Source organism: Sciurus vulgaris (genome assembly GCF_902686455.1).
Source record: "Sciurus vulgaris genome assembly, chromosome: 16".
NCBI classification, from domain to species: Eukaryota; Metazoa; Chordata; class Mammalia; order Rodentia; family Sciuridae; genus Sciurus; species Sciurus vulgaris.
This window is the reverse complement of record NC_136477.1, coordinates 51,881,765-51,900,495: the sequence shown is the minus strand read 5'-3', so window position 1 is coordinate 51,900,495 and position 18,731 is coordinate 51,881,765. Positions and strand designations below refer to the sequence as shown.

Sequence of the window (18,731 nt, the reverse complement as noted above, 5' to 3'; positions counted from 1 at the left end):
AGTGAGTGTGCGGTTTCCATCCATTCGTGCACCCATCTCCATCTTTAAAACCGACCTTCTCTCCAGCCCCTCTCCTGAGGGAGCCGAAGAGAAGCTGCATCAAGCCTTTTGATTTTCTCTCATCTCCTACACACCATATTCCCTTCAGTTTGACTCCGCATTTGCTCTTCATTCATTGTTGCTACATCCGACTGACTCGCGAGTTCCCACCAGGAGCAAAGAAATAAAGGAACACAGTCCTGCAGCCAGGGAAACTCTCAGTCCCCTTCCCCGCCAGCAGCAGTGCACCTGGACTGTCCCATCACACCTTCTAGATGAGGACCTGTGCAACTTACAGGCACCCATGAGTCCAGTGTCCCTCCAATAAGAAAAAGAAAAGAACCCAGAGTGGGAGCAGTTTTGTTCATTTCTCTTTCTTTCCAACACTCAAGCATCTCCTTTATTCTGGTGGAATCTGAGGAGACTCTGTCCCACCCTCATCCCAGATGGTAGCCTGCCCATCTGAATGATAGGAAAAGTCTGGAGGGCTAGCCTTTTTACCTGTTTGGAAGTTGGGTTTAGAGAAGACCACTGTTTCTGGCTATGCAGAATTAGATTGTTAGGTTGGACAGGTTTAAAGCCTGTGGCCGGGTCACCAGATGGGACTGTAGGTGCTCAGGGGGAGAGGTGGGTGGTGTGCCAGATCAGAATGACCCTCAGTCCCCTGCTGTGCCTTGATGTGGCCTCAGGGAGGCTGCGTGCATAGAGAGGGGATCCCCCAGAGGTTCAATCTGTGGAGGATGCTATTGTCACACCTTCTCAGTCTGAAAAGTAGTGAGATTCTTTTTTTTTTTTTTTTCTCTTTAAAGGCATGATTCTACCTAAAGCCATAAATGGGCTCTTTTTGCATTTTTTCCTTTTTTTTTTTTTAATATAAGAGGAGAACAGATGCTAACAGATGAGATTTCACTGGCTGATTCGTTTGTTTCAGATGCTTGAACGGATGCTTTAGCGTTTTCTGCCTGAGCTACGGCACCAAGCTGGTTAGTCGGAAGGCGCTGGTGGCTAAGGCCTTGAAAGGGCAAACTCTCACGTGGGCTTATTTCTACTGACACAGCATTTCGGGAGAAATGCAGGCAAGCGCAAACCCAAGGCCCCGGGGAGACCCCTTCCAAGCAAGGCACTCCTCCAAAAGGCGGAAGCGGGGCCCTGGCTCATCTGCGGAGCCATGGCTGCCTGTCGCGGACGCTGCTCACGGTGGCTCCTTTTCATGAAAGGGAACGTACAAGTTTTAACAGTTTCCCTTCCAAGCAGAGACTCAGAGAAAGGGAAAGAGTGAGAGAGAGCAAAAGACAGGGGCAGCCGCCCCGCAGAGAAATGAAATGAACACAACTTCCTGATGCTGGCCAGTTAAAAAAAAAAATTATCATAAAAAGATTAAGCAGACCTGCCTAAGGTGGGCAGCTGACTCTGTTCCAAAGTCCTGCATCCCTAGTTTGCCCGAACTCCCAAAGACTGGCAGGCCCCTTGGCGCTGAGCTGACAGAGTTCCTTTTATATGCCAGTACGTCATGACCTCCTGACCGCCCGACCCTGCTCGCTGTGGTGACCCAACCCAGAATGCAGTGAGAAGTGGACAGGCCAGGAAGCTCAGAGACACCCATTGAAACTAACACATACACCCGCATGCCCAAACCAATCCAGGCAACACCTCAGGGTCCATCTAACGTGTCCGCGGGAAATGCCACCACACCCAACCTCATCTAACATTGTCCGTCTTTAATTCGCGCTCAGAGCCAGTCTGGGGATGCCTCTTTGGAAGCAGTGTGGTCTAGTTTCAAGGACACCGGGAGTCAGGGAACCTGGGTTCTAGTCCCAGCTCCAGCGTACACTTGCTGCGTGACCTTGGGCAAGACACTTAACCTCTCTGTGCCTCAGTTTCCCCATCTGTAAAATGGGGGTAATAATGTCGACCTACCTCACAGGGCTGTTGTGAGGAATAGCTAAGTGATTGTAAAGCACTTTGAACGTATAATTGCTTATTATTAAGACTTCAACAACAATAATAATATCATATGCCTGTTTACTACCAGAACTTTAAGAAATCCTTGTTTTCCTTTCATCTCTTTTCTGTACTGTAGTTATCCATTGAGAAAGAGAACTCTCCCCTTTTTCCCATATCTAGGAAATGCACAAAGAAGTAAATGAAGGTCACTCCACAGATTGCGTTTTCACATGGTAAGAACAGCAGATTTTTTTGTCCAAGAAGCTGGTGGATGAGGGCATCTGGTCTCAAGTTCTCAGTCGTTTCCCAGTAGGGGTCGAGGAGTCTGCACCTCTTATGCTGAGCCCAAGATGCCCAGAGTGGCCAAGCAGAGTTTTTAAATTAATATTCAAAAGTAACCTTAGTGCAAAGGTCATGGGGAAGATTCTAATTAACTACTGAAGTCTTTGTGTAGAGAAAGAAGGGCTTTATGATCCCCTTTCACTTGCCCTGCTGTGTGCAGACTTGAGGTGTGTGTTTGTGTGTGTGTGTGTTTGTGTGTGTATGTGGGAGTCAGAGACTGAGGTGGAGTGGTGGGAGGAGAGAGCTGCAGTCTGTGGGCAGCCCTGTTCCTGAACAAATGGCTGATTCTCCAGGCACCCTGGCAATGCAGGAACCCTCAAGGCCAGGCAGAGTGTGGGAACGGAGGCCTGGGTCGGGGAGCATGTTTCCTTCCGGCCTGTCCCAGACAAGATTGGCAAGGGCCCTGCCAGCTTTGCTTCTCCAGGAAAGCCTTTGTGCCTGTGACCTTTGGCCCTTGACCATAGTGGACCTCTCGGCCTCACTGTAGAGACGGGCTCAGCTCCGCCCCTGCTCCCACATGTGTAGATGGTACCAAGTCTAGGAGCTCACTGTGGGTTTTATGGATGCTTACAGCAGAGCTGAGGGCCTGAGAGCACTATTCTGCTTCACACAGCCCTGTATGTGGGGATGTGGAAGAAGGCTCAGAGCCAGGCGGCACATCCAGTACCATGGACCCCTTTGGAGACATACACCTGCATCTGGTCTCAACATTATCCATAGCTGTTGCTCCTAGCACCTTAGTTTCCCACACCCTGCCAGCAACCTGGCCCCTCTCCCACACTCCTTTGCAACCTGTCAGCCAAAAGGCTAATGTCTAGCCCAGCAGAGGTCCTCTGGGATCCTGCTCTGGTCCAAAGTCCTGCTTCTGTTCTGCTTGGGGTATATTTACATATGAGAATCTATTGAGAATTGATGCATCACCCCTGAAAGGCAAGTGGGCACAGGTGAGCCCATCCACCTCAGACAAGTGACCCCTCTGTTTGTCTTTGACCCTCTCCAATGTTGAGCATGCTCACGCTCATCTGCATCACCCCCATCTCCAAGGGCCAGTATGAGCAACTCTTTCTAGATTTGTATCTGGCAGAAAAGCCCAGAGCTGTTCCGATGGGTGTGGTCATGCAGGTCTTTCTCCCCAGGCCTTGCAAATAAATAAAAGCTGGGAAATGGCAGCTTTCTGGATAGGACATGGAGCAAGGTTGAAAGGAACCAAGGGAATCTTGCCCCACTTGGGCCTGGTTGTGCTGCTGAGGAGCAGCATTGGGTAATAGTAGCCAAGGCCACTTTAGGAAAGATGATCAGCTACTGTGAGGGCCGCCTCCAGCTTCCACTCACAGGGGGAGTCAGGCTTCCCGAAACTTGGTTCAGTCAGGCTGTAGAGATCGTGGCAGCAGAGTACAGCTTCCAACCTAGAGGAAGTTGTCAGAGATAACTCAGAATCTCTACAGACACAGAGCAAACTTGGCACCCAGCACCAGAATCCATGGTACTAAACTCAAGCTCCTGGATAAGAGGTTGCACATACCAGTAGCCATCCCAGGGAAGCAAAGGTAAGATGGGGTAGCAGGCCCTTCTCAAATAGTACCCAATACTGTAGTTTGGCCCAATTATAAATCGATCACAGGACTATGGTACTGCATTTCATATGCTTTCAGGAAAGGGGATTGTTCCATCTGAGAATAGTAATTGCTCAAAGGTCTTTGAAAAGAAGTTAGGGCACGTTATATAGCTGTAAAAATCTTAGTTACTGTCATGTTATTTAATAATATGCACCCAGTATCTCTCAGTAGCCCAGGTGTATCAGGGTTCAGTTGTGGACAGGAAGGAGTCTGTTAAATAAAACAGAGTCCTTCCCAAGGTGGGTCAGTACCTGGGCGAATTTGTTCTCCTTGGCACATCTTAGACCTCAGTAGAGGTGGCTCTTTGGAATAGTGGGAGGGCATATATTGCTAAGGCACAGTGAAAATAACCCAATAAGTGCCAAAATCTCCCTCAGAGAAGCCACTGGAAGGACAGGAGAAGGAAGGTCAGCAGAACCACAGGAATCTAGATGGGCGGAAAATCTGGCACCTGAGGCAAAGGTAGTGTTGCCTGTCAGAGGATGAACTGGTTGACAGTTCTCAGACTTTTTGGTCTTAGGACCCCTTTCAAATCCTGAAAAAATATTGAGACCTCCATATAGTAATATTTACTGTCTTAGAAATTAGAACTGAGAAACTTAAAAACACAATAGTATGCAAGCACAGAGACACCAGGCAGTGCCAGCACATCCTGCAGGTTTTGGACCCCTCACTGCACTCTCAGAAGACGATGCAAGTGTGTGAGACAAATCACAGTGACCTCACGGAGCCTTGGGGTGTCTGGGGATATCCAGGGCCCTTGGACCACACCTTGAGAACCATGGTTCCCAGATCCAAACCCCCTTAAAGGCAGTGAGTGCGGAGCCTTACGTGATCGCTTGTGTTCATGAGGCTCCTTCATAGTGGCACTGTCCCTGACCACAACCCTCTCCTCCTCTCTAGCCCACTCACCAAGACCTGGTGCCACCTGTGTGCCAGTGTAGCCAGCTAAGCTCAGTCCTGTGGCACGGCCACAGCTGATCTGGAGCAACAATGGTCTGAATTAGTGCATGACAGAAAGTGTGTTTCAAAATCTTGGCTCCTCCAAGTGGCAGAATTGAGACTCAGGGTACATGCCAGACAGGACCAGCTACAGTGACGCCCTGTGATCATCCATCATTCCTGTGCTGACAATGGTAATGTAAGAGCTCTGCTAAATTAATCAAAAGAAGGCTAGCTCTCGGTGTGTGACTGAGACTCACTTCCCATGCTTTCCCATTAGATGTGATGATTTTGTCTTGGTGGGAGTCCACGTGGGAGTTTGGGAGAAGTGGGGCCAGTGTAGGATCATGGGAAGAACCAGCCTAGCGATCCAGAGTCCTTGCTGAGACTTACACTAGTTTGGGTGTGTAATTTAGCAAAATGGGCATCATGTTGGCTTGCCCTTTTTCTCAGAATTTGGTGGAATACCAGTACGTGGCTCACCATGATGGGAGTATGTGCTGTCGGAATGGAAGTGATGATTTGCAGCTTCTGCTGAGCCTCAGTCTTACTTAGTGCTCTCTTTGTTTTTCAGGAAACTAATAAGAAGCTTTCTGATTCTGGTTTTAAAACTATAACCAAGAATCAAGGCAGAAGGGGCTGGGGATGGAGCTCAGCTGTAGAGTGCTTTCCTAGCACATGTAAGACCTTGGGTTTGGTCCCCAGTACTGGAAAGAAAAAAAAAAGAAATCAAGGTGGAACTGAAACAGATAGGTATCTTAGATTGTTTACAGGGAAAGTCGTGGATTAGTTGAGGTCATTTGTTTAAAATTTCCTTTAGCTTTCAGAGTGGCAGCGGCTAACCTGGTTTATGCAGCCCAGCGCTGCCCCTGGGGGGACTTGTGGGGGTATTGTTACCACTGACTTTTCAGTGAGAGTACCAATCACTGTGGATGACTAATGGACTGTCATGCCCATGATTCGAACCCTTTATGTCTGACACGAGGACTATTCACAATGGACACAAAGGCCACACCATGACATTTTCCCTGGAGAAAAGCAACAACAAAATAAGGGGTGTGCCCGAGTGTGCGGAGGAGGCAGAGGACAGCTTGTAGCTGAGCAGGTTTATTCTCTAAGAATTGAATCTCCAGCTCTTTTTTTCTAACAGAGCTCGTCTAAAATTGTCCCTTCCAATCGAGAGTGGGCCAGATCTTACGAAAGAGTTAACCAGAGCTTGTCATTAGGGAGTTGACAGTGTGCAGGGTCAGCCTCAGTCGAGTGAGGCCTGCCTGTGGTGGGAACAGGCTGGAGCCTGCAAGCCGGGCACCCACATCCTGAAGATGGACAGCCAGGCCCAGTCCCGACTGGAGACTTTCCTCTCTTTTCTGCACTGCTACAGCGTAGGTTCAGGGCGGGTCGCCGGGCGTTGGTGTGTGTGTGTGTGCTGTGGTGTGAGAGCCGGCAGGTGGCTGGCGTGTCTGATGGAGCTAGTTTAGGGGGAGAGGCAGAGAAAGCATTTCGTGCGCATCCTGGTAGGAGAAACTTAGCTCTAAAAGTGGGCAAGAGAAGGAAGATAATGAATGTGTGTATTTGATGTCAAAATGTCATGATTTTATGCTGTTGCTTCAGAAATGTTTAGGGAGATTTTATAGATTTATTTTTGGTGACTTAATCATCGAATAGAGTAAATATCTATAAAATTCCAATTAAATGGTGTCTAAATTTTAAAGCAGCAGTCTACAGGCAAAGCGCCAACATTTCTTTTTTTAAAAAAAAATATTTATGATAATGATAACATCTAGCATTTTAAAATCAACCAGAAACTAGGCTTGATTCTGTTTAATATTTTATAAGATTGGACATCTTAAAACAAGTCAATAATGTTTATATTTTATAGTGATTCTATGTTTATTCAAAACCATAATTCTACTGTGATGTTAATGGAACGACTTTCTATGGCTTTGTTGGTTTAAGTACTATTGACCACATTTCAGATTAAAACAGTGTTTTGCAGAGGTAGACACAGACATGAAATATGAAAGAATAGATAATTTTACTGATTGTAAAGTGTTTATTTCAAGAAAAAATGTTCTTTTTAGGCTTGTGAAAGAATAACTTTTTCAAGGGTTTAAGATAGTTGTTCTGTACTCTTTGAAACTGGAATTTGTGCCTATGGAATTTTTGGAGCAGCCGAAGCTACCTTTCAGCTTGATATGTGTGCTAGAAAACTTTCATTATCATGTTTTGTGATATGTAATAAATTCAGGGTGCTGTGCTTAAGCTTCATTTCAATTCTAGTTTGGGGACTTCTGTGCCCCCCCGCCCCAGGTCCCATGTGAAAGAGCAAAGTCAATCCTGATTCTGAACAGGTGTGCTTTGTCCTATGTGGAACAAGCAAACTAGATTTCTAAACTGCTGCTTTCATGTCTGGGAAGAGTGACGCTATCCTCCTTTAATGTCTTTTTAAAAAATATGTTGTCATTATTTGTCTTGGGAAGTGGCACCTTTGGTCACCTCTCAACCTTCTCCATAATTTATGTTGCGAACAAATTCTCTGTCCTGTGTCTGTTTGCTGCACTATCTTGTCGACTAAATTCTAATCTTGTGTACCACTGAAGACGTGCTGGAGACAGTTTTTGTTTTTATTATGCAATCATGTTATATGTGTATTTCAGTGAAATGTCAACCCGACAACAGAGGATGATGTTAAAAATTATTCAAATAAATAGTTTTCTATTTCTTTTAATCAGGCCTAGTCCAATCAGTTGAATGACAAGCAGGGCTGCCTGCGTTTTGTATGGGAGCTCTCCTGGCCCCTGCTGCCTGGAACATGGGCTGGTGCACTTACTTGGGACTGCCGGCTTAGTCATTGTAACCCTGTTTGTTTTGTGGAGACAGAAGCAGGTGTCTCAAGCCTGTCTCCTCTTGTTTATGCCTCAGCTATGTAACAGACCTTTTTCTTCCCAGTTGATCCAAAATCAGAGACCCTTGCTTAGCCTTGATAATTGTACCCTAGAGAACTCTGAATGAGGGGCTTGAAGGCTGCTGGGTGCGCGCGGCCTGTCTTCCCATGCCTGCAGCTGTGCCGAGTACCAGCTTCTGCCAAGCTAACATTAGTGTTGCCCTAGCGAGGCAGGTGGGTCTGCCTCAGAACCAGACGACTCTCCAGGCTCAGATGTGCTGGACTTGGGGATCCTGGGAGGGAAGGCGTGTGTGCGTGCGTGTGCATGTGTGCTCCTGTGCCCGGGACCAGAGTGACGGTAGAGCGACAAGCAGCTTCGCCAACCACACCAAGAACTGTTCTGGGTTGACCTGGCACACGTCTGTCTTCCCCCTGCAAGACCATAGTACTCACAGCCAGGAACCTTAAAGCTTTGATTCTGGCGCCTCCTTTGTCCCCACAATTCATGGAAGAAATGGTAGCCCTATGTTTACAGTGGTTCAGACCACACCCAGCCTGGTGTGCCCTATTTAATGGCATCATCTCCCAGGCTGGGTGTGTTTATGGACAGTTGTTTATGAAGGGCCTCTTGGGACTTTCCTCAGCAACTTGACCATTCTAAATGGATGTCACCACCACTGTCACCTACAAAAGACCAGTTTTGAGCATTTCTACCCGTGGGGGGCCTGGCCCTGCCAGGTCTAGCATGGCTGCTTCCCTTCCCAGCACCACTGCCAGGCATCCACCCTACCACACGCATGTCTCAGGCACTGCCATCATTTTCTGCCTATGATCTTGCCACAGCTACCTACCCCTCACCTGGTATTGAGGAGGAAGTACAGGAAAGTGGCCTCTCCCCTGGGGCCTGGCACTTGGCCAGCTCTCCTTTGCACACCACCCAGACCTTGGAGTCTAAGCATCAGGAGACCTGTCCAAGACACCTTACTGTTCTGCTAGCTTGCAGCAGCTGCTGGGGGACAGGCAACTGCCATGAGGAGGTGCCACCTGGACACAGGACCCTCAACCTGGGGACAGAGAGGAAATGCCTCTTTCAGAGACAAGTCCTGTGGGAAAGGATACTGTAGCTGCATGGTTCCTGTGAGTCATTAAGTCAGCATGCTGTTTTTCTTCAACTTGATGGTCGAAATGTCATCACTTTCTCAGAGCCACAGACTGCACCTTCTACACGTACACAGCCCGTCAGCATTTCAGAATATTTGCCCGTGAACAGTGGATGGGCTTCTCCCAGGCTCTGTCCTAGTAGTTCTGTGGACTGGAGGAGGAAGACCAGCTGCAAGGGCCTCAGGGGAAATGCAGAACCTCTGTGGGCCCCTGGGGTGGGGTGGGGTCCCCCAGTGGTCCTGTACTGCCTGCAGATGCTGGTGAGCCACTGTTTGTCCGGGTCTTCAGAAACACTCCTCTGTTGGCCAGTTTTATCTTGTTCCCCAGCTACAGGCAAGGCCACCACAGATGGCCACAGCAGCCCACTGCACAGCAGCCCAGGCCTGTGTGCTTGACTGTCTGCTCAGTTACAGTAGAGTGTGCTGGTGATTGTAGCGTGTGTGTGTCACTCACTGTTCCATGGCTTTTCTGCAAAGCCACTTGCCCCAGTGGCTGCTTGGTCTGCTTGTTCCTCTGGTGCCTGCACCTAGGCCACCTCATCCTGGATACAGCCAGAGGGTTTCTGTTGCCCTCCATGTAGAAGAGCTAAGCTTGGTTCCCTGCCCAGTTCAGGGCGTAAGAGATGGTGATCTGCAGGCCGTCCGTCCAGAGACTGTGATTGATGGAAGTGTGCTCTGGGCTGTGGCAGACCCTCGTTCTTAGAGCCAGCCAGTGCTCCATGCAAGTTGTGGGGGGGATTGCAGACTTCAGCATCCCAGCCTAGGACCATCATAATCTCCTGACCACACCCAGCAACCCTTAGACTGCCTTCAGTTAGAGTCCATCTGTCTGTTTCTTAGACTGGCCTTTGGAGAAGGCTTCCCCTCCAACCACTGAATCAGGCAGGAGCAAAACCAAGCCCCAGGCTGGACCTAAGGCCCCATGTTGTCTAACCTGTTCTGCCATTTTCATTGATCTAGGCGGGATTAAGGACACTGCATGACATTGGGCCAGAAATCCGGCGTGCTATATCCTGTGATTTACAAGATGACGAGCCGGAGGAAACAAAACGAGAAGATGAAGATGTATTCAAAGTAATTATAACACATCTAGCTCCATACTGGCCACCTGGAAGTAGTGGGGCAGGATTCTGGTCGGGGCAGTTATGATCCATAGAAGAGTCTGGAGAATGCAAACCAGCTGCAGGGTCTAGAGGGGCTGGAGATTGTGCCCTCCCCACCCCCAAGGCCCTCTCACCAGCACCTCTTCTAGGCCAGACCAGCCCCTCCTCTGAATCCCCTCCGCCCCTGACTGTCAGCTTTCAAGGCTTGGCCACAGCCACTGGCCAGTATGGAGGAACATCCTGGGTTCCTCAGAAGCTGCACACTACCCATCCTGGGCCAGCTCCTCAATCTGCCCCAAGCCAGAGGTCATGCCTACTGCCCTACCTTGGGCCTGCCCACCAGCCCAGCTGAGCATAAGTCACCTCAACTTGGAGTGACCAGAAGAGCACAGTTGAGTGACAGCCAAGAGACTGCTCCCCAGCTCAGGAATTGGTAACCTTCCTCATTTCAGGAGGACCAACTGCCACATGAATACGTTCACCCTGACCACCGAGACACTCAGATTGTTTCACAGGGATCCTATGGAGCGTGCCTAGAATTTATTTTTCGTGTAGAAAAAAATTACCTAACATAGCTAGCCTGCATCAACTACTTGTTAAATTACCTGGTGTTGTCTCCCATTATTTTGCAGAGAAATGGTGCCCTGCTTGGAAACCATGTCAATCATGTTAATAGTGATAGGAGAGATTCCCTTCAGCAGACCAATACCACCCACCGTCCCCTGCATGTCCAAAGGCCTTCAATTCCACCTGCAAGTGACACTGAGAAACCGCTGTTTCCTCCAGCAGGAAATTCGGTGTGTCATAACCATCATAACCATAATTCCATAGGAAAGCAAGTTCCCACCTCAACAAATGCCAATCTCAATAATGCCAATATGTCCAAAGCTGCCCATGGAAAGCGGCCCAGCCTTGGGAACCTTGAGCATGTATCTGAAAATGGGCATCATTCCTCCCACAAGCATGACCGGGAGCCTCAAAGAAGGTCCAGTATTAAAAGGTAACCTTTAAAATGCATTTGCACTGGTAATAATGTCTGCCCATGTCAAGTCTGTTCATGGAGCAAGGCGAGTCTCTCCTGTGCTTTGGCATGTGGAGACTCCCTGTAGACACTCGTATTAGAACCTGTGAGCACTGCCAAGCTCATGGCCGCTCTACCCACCATACACGTGGGACCTAACAGACCAGGGGCCACCTACTGTCCTATATCCTGCTGTATTGTACAGGGTGCCCCTTAAAGAAGCAGCTGCAAAATCCATGCTCCCTAGTTGTGACAATTTGCCCTGGGTCAGGGGTTGGTGGATTTCTTCTGGAAAGGGCCAGAGAGAGAATAGTTTAGGCTTTGAGGACTATTGGGTCTCTTGCAACCATTCAGCTGGTTGAAAGCAGCCAGAGACTGTATTTAAGTGGAGGGGTATGGCTGGGTCCTTGTAAAACTGTGTGCATGGACACTGAAATTTGAACTTAATGAGACAACAATTTTATTTTGATTTTCTCAGTTCTTTATAAATATAAAAAGACCTAGCTCATGGGCCATGCAAAAAGAAGTAGCAGCCCACATTTGGCCCCTCAAATATAGTTTGCCTACCCCTACTAGGAGGTAGCTTTAAATGTTGTTGGAAATGTTTAACTTTTGTCTTCTCCCTCCCTTCCATTGTCACGCCTTTCCTGGATAGAACTCGCTATTATGAAACTTACATTAGGTATGTGTTCCTTGCCTGTGTTTTTGTGTTAAACACTGTGCTGTGACATTACCAGCTGGCCTCTCTGAATGCAAAGGAATGAGAAGCATTTCTTTGAGCTACCAAGTAGCCTAGTAGGTTTTCACAACTCAGGACTGTGGCCCTGGCAGTCAGAGGTGGTTGTTTCTCTTCCTAGCAAAGCAGCTTTCAGATCTGTAACATAGACTTGTTGCCACCAAGGACTTGTGGCCCTATGCCAACTATGCCGCACAGAGCCCAGCCTGGGTTTCTGGGCAACTCTGGGTGCTTAGAAGTCAGGATTCTTGTGGAGGCTTAGGAGAGCATGACCCAGGCCTCCTGAAGAGGAGGCACAAGATCTCCCTGGGCATCTCCCCTGCAGCCCTCAACCTGCATGCCCTGGGTTCCATTCTGTGCCTGTTGAGCTGAGTTGAATTGTGGGTAGGACAGTTATTTCGTCAGGAGCAGGAGGAAGGTGACTTCTGGTTTTGTTATTTCTTGTAAGTTTGGGAGCCACAGGGCCCCAGTAGGATGAGAGTGAGGCGGTGAAGCAGCACAGCTCTTCCTTTGGAGAGAGGGTTGTCACTGAGCCTGGCTGGTGCTCCTGAAGCGTAAGGCCAGGAGGATCCAGGTGTCAGAGAGATGGTTTGACAGCCTTAGAGCAGGACAGCCTTGGAAAACTTGGCATTTTCCGTGAGAGCTCCCTTGTGACTCTTTTGCTCTTCCTGGTTTGCTCTGGTGGGAAGTCAGTGGTGCGGAGGCCTCTTTGTTCCAGGTTCTGAAGTCACACTGAGCTGGGGCAGCAGGATGAGAGCAGGTGGCCCAGGAACCCTGGGTTTTTCCCACAGGACTGCTGAACCCTGGGCTCATTTCTTGCTTGGTTCTCCAAATTATGTCTGTGCTTTTGGTCCAAAGCCTCTGGGCACAGCAGTTTTGCGCCAGTGTCATGCAGGGTACTGAGACCACACACTCAGCACCCTTGCCAGGGCCTGAGGCAGGTACCCTGGGGAGAAGCCAGAGGAGCCATGTGGCTGCGGGAACTGCCTCCCCAGGCTCTCAGACCTCTCTCTCACCTTCAGGTCTGACTCAGGAGATGAGCAGCTCCCAACTATTTGCCGAGAAGAGCCAGACATTCATGGCTACTTCAGGGACCCCCGCTTGGGGGAGCCGGAGTATTTCAGCAGTGAGGAGTGCTATGAGGACGACAGCTCTCCCACCTGGAGCAGGTGAGGCGCTCTGCCTGTCCGAGGTCAGCAGGATGCCCCCTGCCGCGCGCTCAGCATTGCCCCGGAAAACTGGGCATTGACAGGAGTTTCACACCTGCCACCTGCTGTCCCTCCCCGTACCCCTGAGGCCTTTCAGTAGGGTCTCCAGACTCGTGAGCGGGGCCTTTCTGTCAGATCCCCATCTTCTGAGAGAAGAGGTTTTACTCAACTAACTCGGGAGCTGTGTTTGCAGTGGCCTGGCCAGCCTGAAGCTCGGCTGCGCTCTGGATGAACAGCTCCTGTTTAGGGCGCCTGGAATGGGCACTGTGCTTCAGACCCACGCAGGCAGTGCAGGGGGACCAAGGTCACCTGCCACCCTCTTCTCTGAACTCCATCTCCCTGTCTCACTGTGGCCAAAGGGTCACCAAAGTAGAAGTGGTACTGCTGTGAGGTCACATCTGTCCCTGGCCACAGGCTGACCCTTTCTCTTCTCCTCCTGGCATTTCCTCATCTCTCTGCAAAGCCCAGATCACACAACCACTGATTCCGAACCAGTGGATCCCAGCTTTCCTTCAAGGTCCTTTTCTTCAGGGTCTTGCTCATACCACGTCCGGTGCTTGGATGCTGTTAGCCATCTCTGCAGGCCTGCTCCACCCTCTCTTCCAGGCCTGTACCAGAGCCTTGCTCTTCATTTCCCTTCCTGGAATTCAAATGTGTCCCCCTGTATCCCCCACCAAAACAAAACCCTCTCACAGAACCTGCCACGTGCTGCTGTCTTCTGGCCTGGCTCCTCTCCTCCTCAGCTTGTACTGAGTAGTGTGCTTGTGGCCTTTTTCAAGCTCCTTGTGGGTGGACAATGGGCTTCATGAATCCTGGTGTCGCTGTGCCCTGCCAAGATCATGTCAAGCTGACAGGGTATCTGCCCTGGGCCTGAGGCTGACCCCGGGGTGGAAACTACCAGCACATAACTTTTACCACAGGCTTCCAGCCCTGGCCCTTTCTGCAATGGCCCTTGCTCTCCATCCAGAATCTTCCGTGAAACTGAGGGCAGCCTGTTCTCCACTCATCCTACTGAGTCCAAGGGAAGTGGGGGCGGGAGTCCGTCAGAGCTAGAATCTCACGTGCACGTTCTCTCTTGACCCTTTCTGACTGCTAGGCAAAACTACAGCTACTACAACAGGTGCCCAGGCAGCAGCATGGACTTTGAGCGGCCCCGAGGCTACCACCCTCCCTTGGGCTTCTGGGAGGACGATGACTCCCCCGTCAGCTACGACTCTCGGAGATCTCCCCGGAGACGCCTGCTACCTCCCACCCCAACATGTGAGGCCAGGTTTCTTGTTTTGGGTGAAGCCTCCCAGAGAATGGTGTGCCAATCCCCTCACCCACAGACGGGTCTTGCCACGTCAGGGTCCGCTGGTTCTCAAGGCCAGCCCCTGAGTGTTGAGTGTTGGCCTTCCTTTCTGTCATCGTACCCCTGTGGTGCAGCTTACGCTGCTTTGGCGTTGTCAGTGGCTCTCCTTAAGAACAGAGCCAGGATGTTGCCCTAAAATTGCACACAGATGCCAGAGAAGGGGCCCTTGTGGGTGTGGTATTGCCCTTGAGCCTGAGCCTGTCCTGAGAGCAAGAGAAGACATACACATGCCTTTGTCATCAGCTCTGCCCCACTCCACCCTGGGGAAACCGAGGCTCCGAGAGGGAAGGATTGGCTCCAGTGCAGAGCTGGGCCTGCCCTAGGCCTGTCTTGCAAATCCTTCCTTGGAGGAACACCTGGGAATTCTTGGTGTCTGTCTCTCCTCTGGTCCCTCCCGGGCTTAATCTCCTTTTCCTCCCTCTCATCTCTACCTCAGGACTGCCTGGGTTCCCTGTTCCTGGGACAGGTTTTGGCCTTGGTGATCACCTCCAGGGTAGACGCTCCCATTCTGGGGTCTGAGAGCCTGTTCTGATGAAAGGGTGCTTCCTGCTTTCCTCCTGCGGCAAGTGCCATGGCTGGCACTGTCAGATGCAGGTCACCCCAAGCAAGGAACTCGGGCTGCGGACAGAAGTGCGGCCGTGGCCCTGCCAGTGTCCGGTGGGGCAGTTTCTTTTTGGGTGTGTGGGCATTTTCATGGGTTACAGAATATCCATTCGTCGTGTCTGTGAGGAATGAGGCTTAATTTTGAACAAGACTCTAATCAATAACCAAAAAGAGCTGAGACAGCAGCTCCTGAGTCTGCCCACTGCCCCCGTGGTGAGGAGCGTGACTGGGTGGTGCCCGGGGCCCTGGGCCCCATTCCAGCTGTCATGGCCTGCTGGGCCATGTAATCAGATCCATTTCCATGGTTAATATTTAAGTGTTCAGCCGCAAACCCACGCTGCCATTCTGTGTCTCATAAATACTAGATGAAGCATGTGTCAGCGAGCCTGGGTGGAGGACCTCGTCTCCGTGGCTTCCGCTGCCTTCCTCGGCCCTCTGCCTTTGCTCATCCACCCACCCAGTGGACACCTGCACTGATGCCCACCATTCCACCCGCAGCCATGGAGAGGCGCCGGGCAGGCAGGAGCAGCGGCCCTCCTCACCTGTGAGGGGCTGGGCTTTGCCGTCCCTCAGCTCAGACCTTGGGCAGGGAGAACATTAGCTCCTCTGGCCTGTGTTCTCAGCCACTGTGGGATGACTTCTTTCTCAAGAGATTGTTGTGCAGAGCACACCAGCTGAGAGGATCTGGGGACCAGTTTTAGACATGGAAATGTACCATATTCGTGGGAGGGATTGTCACTTTTCTGTCCCATTCTGAGCCTCTGGGCCTGCCACCAGATCATGGGTCCTGCGGATTGTACTAACAGGCCCATCCCCTGGGTGGTGCCTGGAGGCAAGGCTTTCAAGGGCAGCCCAGTCAGGAGGCCCTGGCAAGCCAGCCCTCAGTGGGCGTTAGGCCCAGCCCATGGCTGACTTTTTATTTGATTACTCTGCACTGGGCAGTGGCCAGCCAAGGGCCCAGCCTCTTTCATGACAGACCCCAGTTTCTGGAGCTTCGTGTGCAGCCCAGGCCTCTCAAGGCCAGTCCCTGAGGCTTCCCAGTATAGGAGCTCGGGGCGTGTGGAGTTTTGCTGGGGCCAGGACATTCCCTGTGAGCTTGGAAAGCAGAGGGAGCTCTTGAAATGATGCAGCTGCTGCCAGGGAGCCACGGTGCACTCCCTGCAGCAGCCCGAGAGGGTGGAACGAAGGCCTCTGGTCTCCTGGGCTCTGTGACCTAAATGCCGTAGGTCATCCATCGTTCAGCCTGTGCATGAGCCTCCCTTCAGAGTAGCACCTTAGCAGGACAGCCACGTTCTCAGAGTTGTTCTTTGCTTTTTCGGCTCTAGCGGGGCTGGATCTACCCCCAGCACATGCTTATTGCCTGGTTGAGCTGAGGGGGCAGGCGGAATCCCTTCCTTCAGAGAGGCATAAACATGGGGCCTGGTGTCTGGAAGACATTCAGGGTGTCTGGAAGGCAAAACAGGGACAGTCTGGAAAGGTCTGGAATTCTAGAATGAGTCCATGTGCTTGTTCCCCATGATACGTGTGACCAGGGCTGCTGACCCAGCCTGGACGTCTGCTGGCCTGCCTCGAGAACAGATGAACACTTAAAAGTAATACATTTGCATTTAGAAAACAACAAAAACAAAAACAAACAAATAAGCAACCTGGTTGGGCTGCTTCCCTCATCTTCCCCTCCCATCGCCGAGACCTCACCACACATCTCTGGGGTGACCTGCTTGCTTCCTCCTGGGTTCAACATCCGGGGCCACCCCAACTGCAGAGAGAGGCTGTACTGGCAGAACGTGCTTCACCACGCATGATGTGCTTTGACTTCTCAGCCCACCGGAGATCCTCCTTCAACTTTGAGTGCCTGCGCAGGCAGAGCAGCCAGGAGGAGGTCCCGCCGTCACCTGCCCTGCCACACCGAGCGGCCCTGCCTCTGCACCTGATGCAGCAGCAGGTGAGCTTCCCACCTGGCCTTCCCCTGCCTGGGCCCCACTAGATGCACCCTTCCTCAGTGTTCAGCACCCAGAGGGAGGGAGACAGCCTTCAGGTCCAGTCTGGTCCAGTCCTGGGAGCAGCCCTGCCCAAGAGCGCCTCCAGCCCACTGTGCAGGAGTGCCCCAGGAGGGAACGCTGAGCCCCGTCTGAAGCCAGTGCCGGCTTCCTGGCATTGAAGACAAGGCTGGTACAGTCCACGTCCCAGGATGCCACAGCCACTTGCCACATTCCCCAGAATTGCTGCTGCTCTATCTGCTCTGAGAGGTAGTTCCTCTGTTAAGACGCATTCATGGAGCTCTGTGCTCACAGGTGGCCCAGGGCACTACCTGCCCACAGGGAAGGTGGCTCTGGGCAGGAGGCAGCCTGTGGCCCAGAGCCCACTCACTGGTCCTCTGCCTCAAGGACAAGAATATGGTTCTTTCTTTTCTGAAAATACCTCATCAGAAAGGCTGTCTATTCATGGATGGGGGCACAGGGTGGGCACCCAGCCAGTGCATTGGTAGAGGCGGGTCTCTGCAGGGTTCTTAGCCTGGGTCCCGAGCACATGGAAACTCAGTGAGGCCAGTTCAGATTTCCTATTCAAGGCTCTGCTAGCTTTTCACTTCTCTGCTTGCATTTTTGGTGGTGGTGGTGCCGTACTGGAGATTGAACCCAGGGGTGCTTAACTACCAAGCCCCAGCCCCAGCCCTTTTTAATCTTTCCAGAAAGGGTCTTGCTGAGGGCCTTGCTAAGATGCTGAGGCTGGCTTTGAACTTGTGATCCTCCTGCCTCAGCCTCCCTAGTCACTGGGATTGCAGGAGTGCGCCACCACACCCAGCCCCCCACTTGCACTTTTAATGCTGATTTTTACTTCTGTCCTGTGTCATCAAGGACAAAGAACAAACCTTTAGAAGGTCCGAGTCACCAGATGCTATGAGCCTAGTAGGCATGGAGGTGTCTAAGAGCATGTGTTCCATGTGGACCAGGCCTGGGCCCTGTCTATCTCAGCTGCCCCCTGGGTGAGCAGGCTCCAGTCTCTCTGCACAGCAGGAATCCCAAGGCTGGTCTGCTGTGGTGGAGGGTGGGAAGCAGGGTTTGTGCCCCATGCCCCAGGACAGGCAGCTGCTGGGCACAGGGCAACTGTACCAGAGGAGCGAGCCAGCTGTTTTCCTCTGCGAGCTCCTTGCTTTTGCCTGAATACCCGCCGGTATTTAAACCCAGAGAGACCCAGTGGTACGTCCACAGGCCTCAGCTCGCTGATTCTTCCTCCTTCTGAAGAACTGCATGGATGGGTAACAGAACTCCTTGTGCAGTTATAGGAAGTGCGTTATGGTGACTGGCAAGAGAACGCACATCTGCCGGGAACCCATGGCCTTTTGCCAGCTCACTTCATTCTCCCGCACCCTGGGGCAGCACCCGTGCCTCTCAGGGCCTCGTCCTCCCCACTTTCCTGTCTCTCCTCAGATCATGGCAGTTGCAGGCCTGGATTCGAGTAAGGCCCAGAAGTACTCACCAAGCCACTCCACCCGGTCGTGGGCCACCCCTCCAGCGACCCCTCCGTACCGGGACTGGACGCCGTGCTACACCCCCCTGATCCAGGTGGAGAGGTCAGAGTCCCTGGACCAGGTCAACGGCAGCCTGCCATCCCTGCACCGCAGCTCCTGGTACACAGATGAGCCTGACATCTCCTATAGGACATTCACACCAGCCAGCCTGACTGTCCCCAGCAGCTTTCGGAACAAAAACAGCGACAAGCAGAGGAGTGCAGACAGCTTGGTGGAGGCAGTGAGTACCGGTTTCAGCCACTGGGGGCCGGAGAAG

At 51.5% G+C, this 18,731-nt stretch overlaps 1 protein-coding gene across 16 annotated transcripts in view; it reads left to right on the top strand.

Annotated features, from left to right (window-relative positions):
• The window catches only part of CACNA1D (calcium voltage-gated channel subunit alpha1 D), a 317,150-nt gene that overhangs the window by 296,139 nt on the left and 2,280 nt on the right, over nt 1-18,731 (top strand). For 11 of the 16 annotated variants that reach the window (XM_079115648.1, XM_079115636.1, XM_079115644.1 and 8 more), the window contains 7 exons: nt 9,888-10,001; nt 10,663-11,030; nt 11,707-11,733; nt 12,810-12,956; nt 14,092-14,255; nt 16,770-16,891; nt 18,375-18,695. In XM_079115648.1, coding sequence (XP_078971774.1) covers nt 9,888-10,001; nt 10,663-11,030; nt 11,707-11,733; nt 12,810-12,956; nt 14,092-14,255; nt 16,770-16,891; nt 18,375-18,695 — 1,263 coding nt within the window. Of the gene's footprint in view, nt 1-9,887; nt 10,002-10,662; nt 11,031-11,706; nt 11,734-12,809; nt 12,957-14,091; nt 14,256-16,769; nt 16,892-18,374; nt 18,696-18,731 lie in introns of those variants that run through there. The other 5 variants (XM_079115645.1, XM_079115650.1, XM_079115637.1 and 2 more) reach the window with 3 other exon arrangements.